This window comes from Hippichthys cyanospilos, chromosome 18 (assembly GCF_059441005.1).
Source record: "Hippichthys cyanospilos isolate Australia breed blue-spotted pipefish chromosome 18, RoL_Hcya_1.0, whole genome shotgun sequence".
In the NCBI taxonomy this organism is placed as follows: domain Eukaryota; kingdom Metazoa; phylum Chordata; class Actinopteri; order Syngnathiformes; family Syngnathidae; genus Hippichthys; species Hippichthys cyanospilos.
The window spans coordinates 16389710-16406981 of NC_142386.1; the positions used below are offsets into that span (position 1 = coordinate 16389710).

The window sequence follows — 17272 nt, forward strand, 5'->3', positions numbered from 1 at the left end:
GGAGCTAAACTATGTAAAATTTTATAAGTAATTAACAGCACCTTAAAATCACATCTCGCGTGTATTGGAAGCCAATGCAGGTCAGCTAGAATCGGAATCATATGATCAAACTTTCTCGTCCTTGTCAATAGTGTCGCTGCTGCATTCTGTACAGACTGCAGGCTTTTAATGTAGGACATGGGAAGTCCAGAAAAACAAAACGTTACAATAGTCTAGGCGCAACGTGACAAATGGATGAATTAAAGTTTCTGCATCGCTAAGAGAAAGAATAGGGCAAATCTTAGCTATATTGCGGAGGTGAAAAAACGCCGTTCTTGTCATGTTATTAAGATGTGTCCGAAAGGAGAGAGTTGAGTCAAATATCACGCCGAGATTTTTTGCAGAACTACTTTGGGAAAAAATACAGTTTTCCAGGTTCAACGTGGTATTCTTAAGCAAGTGCTGATGATGAGCAGGGCCAATAAATAACATCTCAGTTTTACTAGGGTTGAGAAGCAGAAAATTGGAAGACATCCATTGTTTAATCTCGGCAAGGCAGGCCTCCAGTTTACTGCACTTGCACGGATCCGTTATTTCTAAGGACATATAAAGTTGGGTATCATCAGCATAGCAATGAAAACTAATGGCATGTTTACGTATAATATCGCCAAGAGGAATCATGTAGATGTTGAACAGTAAGGGACCAAGTACTGACCGCTGCGGAACACCACATGAGACGGAGAAAGATTCAGAGATCGCATTGCCATAAGAGACACTATGCGTCCTTCCCAGGATGTAAGATCTGAACCAAGAAAGTGCTGATCCCGAGATACCAACACATGATCTAAGACGTTCTATAAGAAGATGATGATCAATAGTGTCAAATGCGGCACTAAGATCAAGCAGTAATAATATTGATGAGATGTTGGAATCCATGGCTAAGAGAAGATCATTCGTCACTTTTACTAGGGCTGTCTCAGTTGAGTGGTTGGCCCTAAAACCTGACTGAAGGAGTTCTAATCTATTGTTGTCTATCATAAAATCGCTAAGCTGTTGTGCTACAACTTTCTCAAGAATTTTGGGAATAAATGGAAGGTGTGACAATGGCCTATAATTAAAGAGATTTTCAGGATCTAGGTGAGGTTTCTTAAGTAATGGTTGAATGACGGCCGTCTTAAAAGCTTCAGGTACAATGCCAGAGGAGAGTGACAGGTTGATAATATTCAAGACAGATGACCCTAAGACCGGGAATAAATCTTTAACGAGTTTGCCTGGAAGCGGGTCGAGCATGCAGGACGTCGGCTTTGCTGCATTAACCAGGTGTGTAAGGCACTCCAGGGATACTAAATCAAACTGGGACAAGGTAACCAGACTTTCTTGAACCTGATTGTCCGAACTAGCATCAACAGTCACAGCCAAGGGGGTAAGTGGCACTGCCTTTTTTATTTCGTCCCTTTTTAGCTGAATCCGCTGAGTAAAGAATTGCATGAAATCGTGTGGTGAATGGAGGGAACTATGATTAATCTGCTGCTGTTGCGTGAGCTGTGCTATCGTGTCAAATAAATATTTTGGTTTGTTTTTATTAAGACTAATCAATTTGGAAAAGTAATTTGTTTTGCTAACCTAAGAGCCTCTTTATATTTCAGCAAGCTATCGCACTAGGCCTGATGGAAAACCTCGAGTTGTTTGCCATTTACGCTCAAGTTGTCTACTTAACAATTTACACGTACGCGTTTTATTCATAAACCACAGAGTGTGCCGCTTTGGACGAGTTTTAAGTTTCAGCGGCGCTATAGAGTTTAGGGAATTTGAAAGAACCGTATTAAAATCATTCGCAAGCTTATCGACTGAACCAGTGAAAGACGGAAAGGCAGCTGTTGCGGAAGGCAGTAATTCAGAAAGTGCAGCAGTGGTTGATGAGTTAATATCACGGCTCAAAGCCTTGGTTGTGGACAATAAGACCACACTGAGCTAGGACTTCAAATGTTATAAGATAATGATCAGACATAGCGTTAGTATGCGGCAGGATTGTGATATTTGAGGCAGTTAGGCCATGAGTTAACACTAAGTCTAAGATATTACCATTCCGGTCTGCTTTTATTATTTGTGTAAAACCAAATGCATCGATTATTGCTTGAAATGCCACAGTAAGTGGCTCCAATGGGGAGTTCATATGAATATTGAAGTCACCCATATTTAGTATATTATCTGTATGAGTTATTAAGTCAGCCATAAGTTCAGGGAATTCATCTAAGAATCCAAAGTATGGACCGGGAGGACGGTAACTAACTACCACATAGAATGGTGGTGAGGAGCTCGACCGCATAATGAGAGCCTCAAATGTCTTGAAGGTGTGATTAGTGCTCGTGCTAAGTTTAAGATCAGATTCTGAAATTACGGCGACACCGCCCTCTTTTTTACAAGGCCGGGCATCGTGTGAGCCCACAAAGTTTGGGGGTGAGGCCTCATTTAATGATAAAATTTCATTTCGTATTAACCAGGTTTCGCAGAGATCAAGCACTTTAAGATTGTGATCTGTAATAAGATCATTTACAAGAAGGGCTTTTGAGAGGAGTGACCTAATATTTTTGAAGCCGAATTTAAACTGGGGAAATTTTTCCTGGACTATTCTGAGTGCTCATGTTGGTAGTACTAATACCAACAAGATTTTTATGGCTGGGGCTTACTTTGTATTTTGAGTAATTAAAACCTCGTCGCAATGTCAGTAAAGTAGGAATTCGATTGTTGACGGCTACAGCGCGCATGTTAATATTACTATTCCGCCTAGGTACTATGTCACTAGTCTTACTGATTAAAGAGGCAGGGGTATTTTCCTTAATCAACACCACCTCAGCAGAAATCTTATTATTAGGGCATTTAGCATTAGGTATTGAAACAGTGTGTGGATTGCAGTGACCTGGACTAAATAAACTATGTGTGTTGTAGCAGTCCAGCCTAGTGCCGGTTAACTCTAGCTTTAACGACTCCACACCCGTTCTAGCAGGCTCGTATTCGCCTGCGACCCGACATGCTCTAATGTTCTAACATAGGTTTGGATTAAATGTCATACGCTGAATTCGAGTTACCAGCCTAGCCGCTGAACGGATTAAGGTCGTAACAAGGGGGGCCACTGTATTTAGTTTCATGAAGATCCATCAAGAAGTTTCCAGGATATGGGTTTTTAGAATGGGGTCAATGATTTTGGAACACCCTGTATTATTATACCACACAATGATTCTGTTCACGTCTCTGAGCAGCAGACAGCATTCTATGATCATGCAATAAATAACAATATGCATCCTAGCCATCTTGTGATATTTAAATCCCCATGACTCTGGTTATTTCATTCTTTGTCTGACATCAGGTCACCGCTTTGCCCTTTTTCCTGTAAAGTGAGACACGAATCGATGCTGAGAGCAAGCTGACCATTGAGCTGCATCTGTACATTGATCTGAGCCTTAAATCGTTAAATGCATTAATACCATGTTTAAACTTGAGCTTTGTCTTCTTGAGCACAGTATTGCATCTTCAAAAACACTTCGGTAGGACGCTCTATCTTCATTAAACCTTGCGCAGCCATCATTAAGCATTAAGCATACCAGAGGCTGTTAAAGCACTCATGGATGCTTCCAGACACATGAAAGACCGTTTTAATTGGATCCTGAATATGACCGAGAGGCCGCGTCCGTCGTCCTTTTTTAGAGTTGTTGTTTTGAGCTACAGAACTGAAGAAAACTGCTAAGAGTCAATGGTAACCCTGCAATAGGTTGTTGATGCATGACGCAGTCCCGAAAGGCTAGGTAAAGTTAGATAGCACCAATAACAGACCACCTGGGGACCACAGCAGACTGGACAAAATGTGTTTGAAAGTTACTCAGGCAACGGGATGCATCATGACCAATGTTCCCTCTAATTTTGAATGTGCCTGAGCATTCACACAAATTCCCTGAGCAACTTCAGACATGCACACAGTGAGTCGCCATGTGCATATCTGATGTCGCCCCCTAAAGTAACCTATATCACAAGACTCACATTCTGTCATTAATGAACAAAGAAGGGGGGAGGGCTCTGACCATATCCAGGGGCCTAGCTGCGGCCCTGGAATGATGATGCAAGGCGGCTTGGAACTCTGAAATGAAGGGTAAAGCACGACCTGATGATGTCCAACAACCTTTAAACATATGTAAACACCAGTACTGTGCTTCTGGGCACATAGCCTGTCATTTATGAGGGCATAGCCGAAGTGAAAAGCGTCATCCAGGACCAATACGGGAGAGCGATGCATCTATGGTTGCCATGTTTGTAGGAGCCAAGTCACAGCATTTCGAATTATTATTGGCTTTGATCCCAAAATCCCAAAGTTAATTTAAATTTCAGTTTTTGTAATTTGTTGATTGGTTGTTTTGGCTCACTCTCCAGTGGACATTTATGTTATTGCCCCTTTAAGTCTGGGAGAGAGGTCCATGATACTGGCCCTGTAAGAGCCTTGGGGTTTGCGTCACAAGGGCAATTGAGATTGATAGCAGATTAGTGCGCACAGTTTCTTCACTGTAATGTTTGCCTTTTACTTGAAGTACTTTTGTTTGGAGAACTTTAGAACTGCTGTGGAAATAAATTTATCGTTTTATTGATTCAAAGAGAGACCTGTGGGAATGTTATATTTATTTTATTTGAACCTGAGCAAGCATACGAGTAAGCCAGGCGGCCAGAAGAATGCACAATGATGCCAAACTAATCACAACTATTTCTGTTCATTTTCAACAAGTTTGTTATTATTTTTTCATATATTGAGCAATAAATGTTGTAGACATGACAGTGTGATGTACTGTATATTGCACATGTCACCATGGCAATAAACGAGCCACAAGTTGTGAAAACAAAAAAAAAAATCTCACTCACTTTCACCGCTTGTTCTTCTATTTGCATATGCTCCGACAGCCATTCCCTCTTACAGGAAATGCTCTTTTTTTTTTTTTTTTTTACTTTGGTGTGTTGAGCGGATGTGTCGCTGCTTGTTCATTTCCCAAGTAAAAGGGGTTAGCAATTGACGACTCTTAACTCTGCACTGTTGCTAACTAGCTAACCAGCACGTTGTGTATATGCAGGGAACGTTTCTGTCTTTACGTTTGATTGGATGAATAGTATAAGTGAAACATTCATAGGCTGGAAACTTGTCACTTTCTGTCACAATGCAAAATGGTACAGAAAACAATATTATTGGTCTAATTAACCAGCTAAGATGAAGTCTAATATTAAATATTATTTAATATGTTAGTATTGCATTGTGTTTTATGCGCAGCATAGACATTCTAGTGCACTGAGATCGTGCGAGCAGTGCGCAAATGCGCACGCTCGCAGCTTAGAGGGAACACCGATCATGACAGAGTGGAACTTCCAAATACAAAAGCCACTAATGTCGGACAAACACCGGCGGTTCTAGAAACTCATGGGTGGCATGGGGAAAAAGTGTTACACCTTTCAAATGCAAATCTAATTTTTTGCATTCTCTGGCAACTTTTATCCAGGACTTTTGAATTACATGATGTGTAGGCAACAGTCCTCAACAGTAAGAATTTAGACTTTCATTGGGAACATTTGACCATCTGGATTTAGTTACATTCACACTTCTGCATTTACATGACACATTCGCCAAGCTCTTCGACCCATCCATCCATCCATTTTCCAGAGTCGCTTATCCCCACAGGGCTCGCAGGCTTCACCCATGTGCGGTATTTTATCCAAAGCCTTTTCTCTTGACATCAAAAGCATTTCATATCAAAGGAAAAGCATTGAAATAATACATTAGGGAGCCGAAATTGTACCCAAATCTAGTTGCAATGAATTAAATACATAGCAAATGCTGTATGTAGCAAGGATACTGCTGGAAATGTGAATTTCCCTACGGGGATGAATAAAGTATCTATCTATCTATCTATTTTGTCCCCGTCAAGTCTGTCATGTTTGTGGAGTCTTGTTCTGTCGCCAGATGACTTCATCTTTGGAACTGGAAAGATATGTTTTAAGCCAGAACAAATAAAAAAAAAACTAAGGTTAATTGGTCGTTAAACATTTACATACAGTGCAGAAATGTTTAACAAGGCAATTAAGTTTATCATTAAGTCTAATTCCTGACTGGAAACGCACAGTTGAACCGACAGACTGCTATTCGACGTTGTAGATATAAAACAGATGCCAGCTACAGATTCTTCCCTGGGTCATAAGAGAAAAAGAGAAGCAGTGTTCCGGTTATCATATTCCAAGGAGGGATAAATCTCGCAGGCTCTCCCTGGTGATGGATTATATTCAAGTAGCTCTGGGCTAGACAAAGTGCATTTCCCAAGGTTAAAAATCGTGCAATGCAGTTCCCCTGTGCTATGATGCAAAGCCAAATGTGGAGCATTCAGCATGAATAGCTTCACTTAGCCCTGACGGAGCCGGCACACTGCGGAGATAATCATTTCATTCATCGCAGGAACCTAGCGCTACGTGCAGGACTCACTCCTTCTCAGCTGCGAACATTCGCTCGCAAGCAATCTCCAGCAATCGCGTTCGGAAAACAACCAAGTCTTCCCCGCGTAAAAATGACTTGGTGGCGGGCGTTGCTACAACTAGCGTCTAGCAGCGCGTGCACCCCGGGCTCACCTTACCTTGCAGCCGAACATGAGCGACAGGGTCCGGTTGCTGCAGATGACCTTACACTGGCACATGACTGGCGAGAGACACTTCAGGTTCCTGATATCTGGCAGAGACATCAGCCCGAATTCTCACATCGACACCGCTGCTCTGTCCGCCGACACGATTCGCGGCCGTGTAAGTGGAGTCTTCCTTGCCTACTGGATACCGGATCCACACTAAGCGCCTTTTAAAGCAACTTTTTACATAGTGGCCATCTTTAAGGTCATCGTTCTACTGTACCAATTGCGATTGGCGGGGGGGGGGAGCATATCAACGCGTTGCACCCCACCCCCTTGTCCCCCTTTCAATCTCTCCTTTCTATTTCCTGGAAGTGGACACAACTGGCATCATATTGAGAAACCGTTTAACAAAATCAGCTCACACAGCAATCTTTTTTTTAATTATTTGTTTTGTGTGTGTGCGTTTTTAAACACACCGCTGTACTGTAATTAGACACTGATTCTGTAGCCGTGTGGAGCAGGGCGACTCCGGCCCCCTGTCGACCAAGAGAGAAACGCTAAATGGAGCTGTCCGTGGTGTTGAAAGACTAAGTGCCTTTTTGTGGCGTGTCTCAGTGATTGAGGTGAACCCCGCTGCCATTCATTTGCTTGTTCGCTCAAGGTTGCTTCCACCTAGCCTTTAATAAGTGAGTCAAAAAGTGGCATACGCGCACGCATTAGCACACACACACATTCGCACACTAGCACACACACAATTTCCCAAAGGTGATGCATTAAGCTACGTTCACCTTTGCCTTCACTGCAGTGACGTCTCTAAAATTAAAGGCCGCTCATTGAGTATTGCAGGGACTCGACAGAGGCTACATTTAACATGTAAATAACAATCACTGTAATTATTGTTATGAACTCCATGCACCCTGCGCCCCCCCCCCCAAAAAAAACATGCCATTTATTTCAGAAAAATATTTGTCACTAAGTAATTTTGTTGTTTAAAAAAACGACTCGTTTTGAGATAGAGAACAATATGTGTTGCGCAGAACTGTGTTGACATAAAAAGCCCACAGGGTGGAGTGAGAGAAACGGCTAGGTTACATTTCAATATTGTGCATTCATCTCAGGACCGACTGCGGCGCTGGGCCACATGCTCCCAGGTGACGTCAATGGTTAAAAAAAAATCCACTACACAGGAGACTTCATCACTCACGAGTCTTTTGTGAGGGATATCCTGGGATGCATGCATGAAAATGCATTGTGAAATTAGATCATTGATCTAGGAAATTATTATAACATTTGCTTTGCTTTTGAATCGCTCATCTAACTATTTGAAAACCATGATAAGATGAATGTGAGTCATAAGTGACGCACTTCCTCCTTGTCATTGTGCTTTTCTCTGATGACCTAGGCACCACAAAGATGACTTTTCCAACTGTCATCATGGGTTCCATGGATATGGCTTTGTTAAAGACAAGAGACAGATGTCCTTGATTGCAGCAGTTAATGCATTCTAATGCTCCGGCTGTGAGTGCTCACTCTGAGCTTGCCATGAGGAGTAACAGGCCCTTTGTTCTAAATCACACAAGCTAGTACTTACACTTATTTCCCACAGGCTAACATACAGGAACTTTGAAGATGCGTCACATTTCTTGCCTTTTTAGTTAGTGTTGATTTGCAGATTAAGTCTCCTTCCTCCGCATGGGGCAGGGCCATCGGACACTCACACCTGTTGCGCATCTCGTCAGAGGGCTTTATAAGCTGGCTGGCACTTACAAGCCTTTGCTGGGTTATTCCTTCGCCAAGCTCGCTTGCCGTCCCGTGAATCCCAGCGCTCTTGACGGCACGCCCTACCTTCTCGAGTCATCTTGGTTTGTACTTTGTGCGTGTTATGTTTTACGGCTTGTGAACGATTTCTGTTGCTACTTTTGTTTGCAGCCATCCCCTGTGGACTCACGCCCTCCTTGCTGCCCTTCTTTCCCATGGACTTTAGATCCAGACGTTCTCGTCTCGCCCTTGTGTTGGTACTTTGTGACTTTGGTTTGCTACTTTACCTTTGGACTGTTTTTGTTTTTTCTCACGCCTTGTATGCTCATTTTGTTAATAAACTCTGTAACATCACCTCTTGTGCCTGATTGGGGTCCATTCCCATTTGGGATCCGCGGGTTATTCGTGACAAGATATTGCCCCATGAAACACTTTTCATAAATGGAATTCCCCTTACTGTGCATGCAAGTGTAAAAGCTCAAAAAGTGTTGCAGTCTCCAAACATTTTCTGCAAAGCTAGGCCTCAAACGTAAAAAAAGAAAATACATTAAAAAAAAAAGTTCAAGCCACCATCTAAGGAAAGCCTGTGAAGACAAGCTCTCAAATTATGAAACTAATCTGTGATGATAAAATGGAGCAGGAAATAGATATGGAATTTACTGTTAAATAAGGCATCCCGCAGCTCCGTACAAATGAGCAAATCAATTTATTAGGCATCAGCTATTAACAGATTATTCATTAATCGATTCAGTACCTGTAAAACCTCACTTGATGATGTTAACACTGTCAACATACCGTCTCGATATGTCTGTTGTGCATACTCAAAAGGCAAAACGGCACAGCATTTTTTTTCTAGGTTAAAATAAATTGTTACCTGTGACTTAAATCTCAATCAGATTAACTACTAATAAAGGTTGCTTGGCGAAAAACAACTATATATGCACGAGACCAAATGACACATTCCCACTTCATTATTAATAAACAACTTTTAGAAATACTTTTGATAGTCACATTTTATTTCAGTTATAGTGCAGTGAATTTCTTTAACGCTTGTAGTGGTTCTGGCCTAACAGCATTTCCGGAATATGCAATGCTGACTGGCTGATGAAAATGAAAATCTCTTGGACTCAGGCATCTTGGTTGGAAAAAGATGTCTTCTATACTAGTTTCATACTGCTGATGTTAAGGCAGGCTCGTTCATTCAGTCAAGATGGCGAGAGCGCACATGGCTCTTTGTTCGTGCTGTTTAAATCATCTCCTCCTTTGCCACTCAAATTACATGTTATGTGGCCAATACTCATTGGTCAAGAGGTCAGGGGTCCAGCAACCCAGAGCCCCCAAGGCAGGCCCAAAAGGAGTGCCTTTGGCTCTGTTATCGGACTTAGAAGTTACACTGAGAAAAACTACTACAATGAGACTTTAGCAATATACTAAAGAATTTAATAAAAGTAAATGAAATACACTTAAATACAGTAATCCCTTGCTGTATCGCGGTTCACCTTTCACGGGTTCGCTGCAGATTTTTTTACAGCGTGGATAATTTTTACAGCGCATCGTGCTCTGAATCCTGATTGGCTCAGGGACTTTACTGTTGTCTCGAAATAAAATATTGACGCTGTACTGTATTCTTTTTTTCAGTTGTTAATTTATTACAAAATGCAAGAGCATCCAAAAGCTTGCTTTCGTCTCTCCTGTGTCTCTACTGTGCACGCTCAGCTCAGCACACATACAAACTGCTAGTAAGAACATTGATTAACAGCTTGGGCTTTGAGAGCCGATCACGTGACTCGTACGCGTGCCGTTTGCAAACGCAAACACCCATTTGTGTGACTACATAGAGAGCAACGGAGAAATGCACAGCTATGGAAATCTGACTTTTACCTAGATTTCTTTTGTAATAAATTGAAATTTCAAGTGTAATGTTATGATATTAGAGGCTTCACTTTAATTCGATGTCCGGGCATATCCGTTTGTAAAAATCTTCTTGCTCAGAAAAAGAAAGCTTGGTAACTACTCATAACGTGCGGGTTCTGGAGGAAGAGGCATAGCTGGGACTGTGAAATACGCAAGAGACAATGTTTCCAACTTTGTATTACTATATTAAAATAATTGTTTTACACAAATTTGGGGCTTTAAAACAAGGTTTTGATTTTTGGGTTTATAGTTTAGTATTGCATTGTAAAACAATGAAAAAAATTAAATCACAGATTTCACTTGCGCGTGTCATTTTTGAAACGTAACCCCCGCGATAAACTGGTAAACACTGGAAACAGGTGCTGCATGTCATTGTTAGCTAATTTAGCCATTTGTTAGTGACCTGAATAGCCAATTGAACATGATTTCAGAAAAAAAACATGCTATGTATGCTATGTAATAAAAAAGGTCAGATGCATATGAAACTGTAAATTATTGACGTGATTCAATTGATCCATAAGATTCAAAATTCAAGATTCAAGAGTTTTATCGTCAAATGCATAGCACAGGGCGTTCGAAAATGTTTGACCCCATTTCGTAGGCCAATAATTTTGACAATTTTTGTTGGAATTACCTCAACTTTTCACAGCTTGTGTAGAAACCTTTCATGTTTTTGTTTTAATTGACGTTGAAGGAATGTAGTTTCACATAGGTTGATTGGCAAGTAAAATTCAAAGCAACTTTCTGTAGATCCAGACTGGGAGGTCAACACCTAATGAAATCATTGGTCTTTGTGATACAATCAGTAAAACAAAGACACAAAGTATCAATAGGGCACAAATTATAATACATATTGAGGACTAGACAGTCAGGGACTTACTCGCGGCAATAACAAAAGAGACGAGCACCATAGAAGATAGGAGTGGGGGTAGTCCTCCAGAACGCATTGTTCGATGCTCAACCTCGAACACACAGATGTGATTGGCGTCCAGAGGTCTGGGACGTTCGGGGCACACACACACACACACACACACACACACACACACACACACACACACACGCGCACACGCACACACACACACACACATACGGGCGCAAACAATAAAAATACTGAAATATTGTACCTTACGATGTAGAAGTTAAAAGATCAGATTAATGTAACAATAAAAGTCAGGGCTATATGATGGTGGAAAAAGAAGAATGTTTCTAATGTGTACTTGAGTATGTTCACAAGCATCTACACAGTTGCTGAAAAATCTGGACTGGAATCCTCCAACCGAAAGGGGGCAGCAGAGGACAGGAAACAACCCAACATGATGACATGGACCGGCGACAACCCCCATTCGGTGGACAGGCAAATATAAAAGAGGGCAGCGGATGAGGAACCGGCATCATTCTCACCATGACACGGGAATGATCCAGAGATCTCTGTTTTGGACAATTGGCTTGTAAACTGCATGAGACAATTTGGTAATAATAAATCTTCGAAGTGTTGTTGACGCGATGAACGTGTGCACGTGTGTTTATCCCGGCTCATACCCGAACGCGCAGGAATCTTTCACAAAGGTACGTGAACAATATACTATTATTCAATTGGGCCCGCAATCACAACTACGAACAAACGTGAAAGTTCCAACAGATGGTGACCCTGACGTGATGGGCCGGAATACTAAGAAATGCACAACGTTTAGTCGCTAAAATGGGTTGATGTCATTTGAGATGTGAGGTTGTTCTCCATTTTCCACGCCAGCAGCCGCACATGTACCGGTACGCAGAAGCCATTAAAATTTTGTATATTGAGCACAATAAATCAAGGCGTGGACGTGGTGGTTCAACCGATGCAGGATTGTTAATAGTGTTTTAGGTCGTGATTTTTTTTACGGGTTTTGTATTTTGTGTTTTGTTTTTTACGGGTTTTGTATTTCGTGTTTTGTGTTTCGTGTTGTACATAAGTAAAGCGTGTGTCTTGGAAGTAAGATTCGTCACGCAGGGGGGAGCGTCTGGGAAGTTAGATTCGGCGCATCCCGGTACGTCTGGGAAGTCAGATTCGACGTACCAAAGTACGCCTGGGAAGTCAGATTTGGCGTACAACGGTGCGATTGGGGAGTGAAATCGTACCGGCTTTGTGGCTGGGGAGGTACATTCAGCGCAAAGTTTTAATGTGCCTGGGAAGTAATATTTGGTACGTGCCTCGCCGTAGACTGGCGCAACCCCGGACGCGGGGGGGCATTGCAACGTTTCGGTAAACATTGGGGAGTTTTGGGGCCCTCAAAAACTGGCTAGATTAGAGGTGAGATTAGTTTATTTGTGTGTGTGTCATTCATTGTATTGTTTGTGGGTTAATTTGTTTTGTTGTCTATTGTGTAAACTAGACTTTGATTGACCAAGGCACTTAGTGAACTGTTTGGATATGACTAATGTACAGGAGAAGCTGGCAGACATTTGATCAAAGGTTGTGGGTTCTCTGAAGAAGACAGACTGTGAAATGGGAGAATTGTGGGAAACGAAAACAGCAAGTTAAAAGAAATCGTAGAAACATGGAGTCAGATGAATAATAAATTGACATGAAAAAGGAATCCGAAAGTATGAGAGGCAAAATGGAAAGTGAAGAAAGTCAAACCACAAGTGGAAAAAAGAGAAAGGGAGACATTGGGTGCATTCCACAGCAAGGGGTGTCAGAGCAAAATTTGTGAAGAATATGACCCTGGTGTAAGTATGCCGGCATACGTGGGACCAGGGGTAAGTAAAAAAGAACAATTGTATCCAACTTGTCGCTTGCAAACACAATAACAAATGTCCATTTCTTTGGTGCCACCCACATGTCCGCTCACCGGCTTGGAAACGCCCGACATGATGGCACCAATGATAAACACCAAAGGAAAATTGCATGTTGGCATCCAGGTAGCACCCAGCCACCATGAACTTATTGGAGTGCAAATCTATCCATCGCTGCACAGAGGTAAGGTTTGCAGATAGGGGGGACCGCTCCAGCACGAGCATCTACTCCAGAATGTAGCAATACACAAACTGAATTCAGAGAGCTTTTGGGTACCGTAAATGACCCTCAGCAATGGGGGAAAAATGTAACACACACAACTAACACACACAACTGACTTGCAAGCTTAGAGGAGTAGTGCTTATACCAAATTTAGAATTACATGAATGTTAAAGATGTGGGCAGTATGAGCCTCTGGCCATCCGGGGCACACAAGCCCTGGTGGGACAATTACCTTGCTGGTACAGCTGTTCAGTAACAACATGTCATTCGTTCACTGAAGTTGGTATGCGAAAAGGTCACAGAAAATAAAGCTTGACCATTTCAACTGGGAAAAAAACAGCTGCTGAAGCTCAAACAAAATAGAACACTTGGAGAAACTACAAGGGTCAAAACAAAAGAAAAACTTAAAGATAATCAAATGCGGTGGCTGAACAGCCCAATGGAGGTGGCCATGGTGGGGGCCTTGGGCATGGCTGGAAAGGAGCTGGATGGACCCAGGGTGGAACGAGAAGGGGAAGGAGTGGATGCCATGGGAGTGTTTCCACTGATCACGGGAGGAGGGCATCTCTGAAGTCACCACTGGACACCCGGCATCCTGGGCAAGTTTTGGGCGGCCAGAGGATGCTACGGTTCCAGGCAAAACCAAGTCACCGCCATGGCAGTACAAGAGCTGGATCAACAGCAGACAACAATACCTGCACAACCAGGCAGGTACCCCCTGGGGAGGGATATGGACTAATTGCAAACACAATGACTTTTGTTTGCTTTGCTGAATCACCCACAAGACTGCCATGGACGTAACAACTTCAAATACAGGTGCTGGGACAGTCAGTGCAACATCGGTTTGCCCATGCTCCGCAAACCCAATGAACTGAACAACAAGAGACCTTGCTCACAAAACCAGAGCCTCCCACTTTTGCACAAACAAAGGGGGGGATACACTCTTCCTGGGACTTGACCCATGTTGTGGCACCCACTTTGCAAACCTGAAACCAGGAACGTCTGAACGTACCTGAATTCACTCCTTCTTCCTGATCTGAAAGCCCTTGGTCCTGACACTCCGATCTTTCCCTCGGCCTCTTGACCCATACCACTGCACCCTCCTTTATGATAGAAACCATGAAGACATAGATGCAAAAGCTGTTGATGACATTGAAGGCGATTTGTGGACTCTTCAGTGTTCTGCCATCGATGTTCACTAAAAAACAAGGCAATGTGACCTTTCTTCACAAACCGTTTCAGTGATACCAAATGAGCTTAGTGCTAAATCGCATGTCTTGCTTGTGTTGTCAATTGAAAACCCTGACATATAGTATATGCAAAATCAATCTGAACACAAAGTCTAAGTAAACATCACACCTTGCTATTCTCAGACAGACTGCTGTCAGCCTTGCATCCAAGGTTTAAGAGTTTCACAATGATAGATTTGGCAGAGGATTTTGTCTGTCTGCCGCCAACCGAGAAGTGTTGATAATATTACACATTCACACACATAGAATTCAAATTGAAATTGGCACCATTAACAACAAGGGTTCAAATTCATCTCAGGGCTGTCCACTCAAGTCTGTGATACTACATTTAGCTAGAATGGACATACTGATCGGTGCCCTCCTAGTGCAGTGCGTGGAGGACATTCTGTGTGCAGGGGGGAAAACCACTGTCTCGTGTCACATCATGGCACATTTGGTCCTCCTCCTACTGCTCAGGAGAGGCTTAAAGACCTTGAAAAAGAAAAGGTATTGTCGCGCAGAAGTAGTCTTGCTGAGGCATGTCACCACCGCGGTTGGCACCAATAAGTGCTGAACACAGAAGATCCATCTTGAATCACATACTTCAAACACATGCTCTCCTTTTGATTTGTGTGGCTACGGCAGGATTTTGGTGTAGTGTTGGAGTGGACCCCGGTAGCGAAGAAAGGAGTGGTTCACTTGATTGTGGCCCTCCTTCTCAACCACCGCACATCTGCCTCACCTGGTTATGACAAACCATTCTATCTTAATGTACGAGTTGTTGAAACCGTCTCTAATGGCATTTCACTTAACGGGCAAATTGGATAAAAACAATTGTTAATATATTCTACCATGCCATTAGATGCAATTGAAACTACACAACCATCATGAACTGCTCATCCTGCCATGGTGGTGGCCATCTCATGGAAAATTTATATTTTAACAACACACTTGGTAGCTTAGTTCAATACGTCGTCGTTTACAATGTTCCCATGGTCGAAATTGATTGTTCACCTTGCTGACAACACCACACATAAGCGATGTATACATGGCTGAATTGGTATCAAAAGTGAACCTCATTGCTGTGAAATGCGTGTTTCTCGGGCTGCGGGCCAAACCAGACTAGCACATTCTTCTTCTACAGGAACACTAGATCCATTTCACTGATGGGTGCTGTTGGCGGGCCTCCGATGGGTCCCATTGTGTAGGTTTTGTGGTGGCAGAGCAGGTGAGAATTATTTGGAATACCGGGGTACTCAAATGATTGGTTTAGAGCTCTTCTGCACACTGTCAATTTGGAAATTACGATGCATGCACCACACTTGGGTACAGATTATGAACGATGATTTTAATTTGGAATGTGGCAAATGGGTGAACTCCCACGCAAGGCGACCGCAACGGTCGGCGTTGGTTTTGCTGTTGGCACTAATCCTAGAGGACATCAAGGCGTGCGTGCAAAAGGGGGATGCAGTAGAAGGATGACCTGGACAGTTAGTCACGACATCACTGATGGCAGTGCAAAATAGGATGGCATTATGCATGCTGTTGGCTAAAGAGGGAGGGGTCTGTTCCATGTTTGGTGAAATGTGTTGCACCTACAACCCCGATAATACTGCCCTTGATGGTTCTGGGACCAGAGACCAGAGCTCTCTGCGGGCTTAAGGCTCTCTCGTTGGAATTGTAAGAAGCCTCAGGGATCAGGAACTCGTTGGAGGATTGGTTCCATAGTGTGTTTGGCAGATGGAAGGGCATTGTGAGGCGCACGCATAGTTAACTTTGCTAGTGAGTATGGCCGTAACTGCTCGACAATCGGTACAATTCTCAAGAACAAGGAAGCCTTTAAAGCAAGCAAGTCTTCTAAGGGCAAGAAAATTGTATCCCTATGCATTCTGGTAGAGACGAAAAAGCATCAGAACCACAGAACACATATTTGAGTCAGCCTGCTTTGTTAAAGAGTATGAATGGCAAGTGTCAGGCTGTTACCCAATTGCTCTCACCAGTGTGAAAAAAAAAATCCTCAATCTTTAACAGTAAGCTTTGTTGTAGCAGTTTTAAAAAAAAACCTACATGATACAGACAATGTGTACAATTCTTGCTTGCTTGCTTGATAGATCTTTGCCATGTTTAATAATCTATCCAGCCATTATCCTAAGCACTTACCTTCAAAAGGATTGCTGGCTTGCTGTTGCTGTCAGCTCTGTCACAATCCCAGCTCACTTTGTTTTTGTTGTGTTTTCTGCTTTTAAGTTGTGCTTTTTGTTACGGCTGAGTTCACGGTCCCCTTGTAATAGAGGGTGCCTTTTATGCTGAGTTCACAGTCCACCACGAAGGCTTTATAACTGGCTTGTGAGGGAGAGCTCATTGCCGGGTTATTGCTTCGCCACACTCCAGCACCTTTGCCATATCTACTACTTTCTCCTCCCGCATTTTTCTTCGTCGAGACACTTTGGGTTTGTACTTTGATATGATACTTTACCTTTTGGGAGTGTTTTTGTTTCCACGCCTGGCGAGTGCTTTCAGTTAATAACTATCATTGACTATCCACTTCCTTGTGTGGTTGGTTGGGGTCCTGAATCCACTCAGGTTCCGCGGTTATTCACAACAGTTTTGTGTTTCCAGACAGGGTTCAACTTTACACCACGAAGGGGCGGAGTCACCGACCACATACCTGACGACAATTTGTCATCAAGGGCTTTCTAAGTGCGGTCGGAGCAGGAGAACGACGCCTCATGTAGACCCAGTGGAGTCAGACAGGGACT

General features: G+C 42.8%; 2 protein-coding genes across 5 annotated transcripts in view; both read right to left on the minus strand.

The window, feature by feature from the left end:
• The window catches only part of dlg4a (discs, large homolog 4a (Drosophila)), a 174325-nt gene that overhangs the window by 101132 nt on the left and 55921 nt on the right, over positions 1 to 17272 (minus strand). For 2 of the 4 annotated variants that reach the window (XM_088440747.1, XM_088440746.1), the window contains exon 1: positions 6627 to 6866. The exons of 1 other annotated variant lie outside the window; for it this stretch is intronic. In XM_088440747.1, coding sequence (XP_088296873.1) covers positions 6627 to 6731 — 105 coding nt within the window. In that variant the 5' untranslated portion in view covers positions 6732 to 6866. Of the gene's footprint in view, positions 1 to 6626; positions 6873 to 17272 lie in introns of those variants that run through there. One more of the 4 variants, XM_088440745.1, reaches the window with a different exon arrangement.
• On the minus strand, positions 1313 to 4264 carry LOC148409165 (uncharacterized). Its single transcript, XM_088441361.1, has 3 exons — positions 4177 to 4264; positions 4053 to 4108; positions 1313 to 2584 (listed from the first exon to the last, which is right to left on the minus strand). The coding sequence occupies exons 1-3, from the start codon at positions 4262 to 4264 to the stop codon at positions 1907 to 1909; spliced, it is 822 nt and encodes a 273-aa protein (XP_088297487.1). The 3' UTR covers positions 1313 to 1906.

Excerpts from the sequence above, each read along its gene's own strand:
- LOC148409165 (XM_088441361.1), bottom strand. The coding sequence starts at position 4,264 with ATGCATCGCTCTCCCGTATTGGTCCTGGATGACGCTTTTCACTTCGGC. Across the intron at positions 4,109-4,176 it reads GCTATGTGCCCAGAAGCACA|AGTTCCAAGCCGCCTTGCAT; the intron begins GTACTGGTGTTT and ends CCTTCATTTCAG. Across the intron at positions 2,585-4,052 it reads CAGCTAGGCCCCTGGATATG|TTTAAATTCGGCTTCAAAAA; the intron begins GTCAGAGCCCTC and ends AAATTTCCCCAG.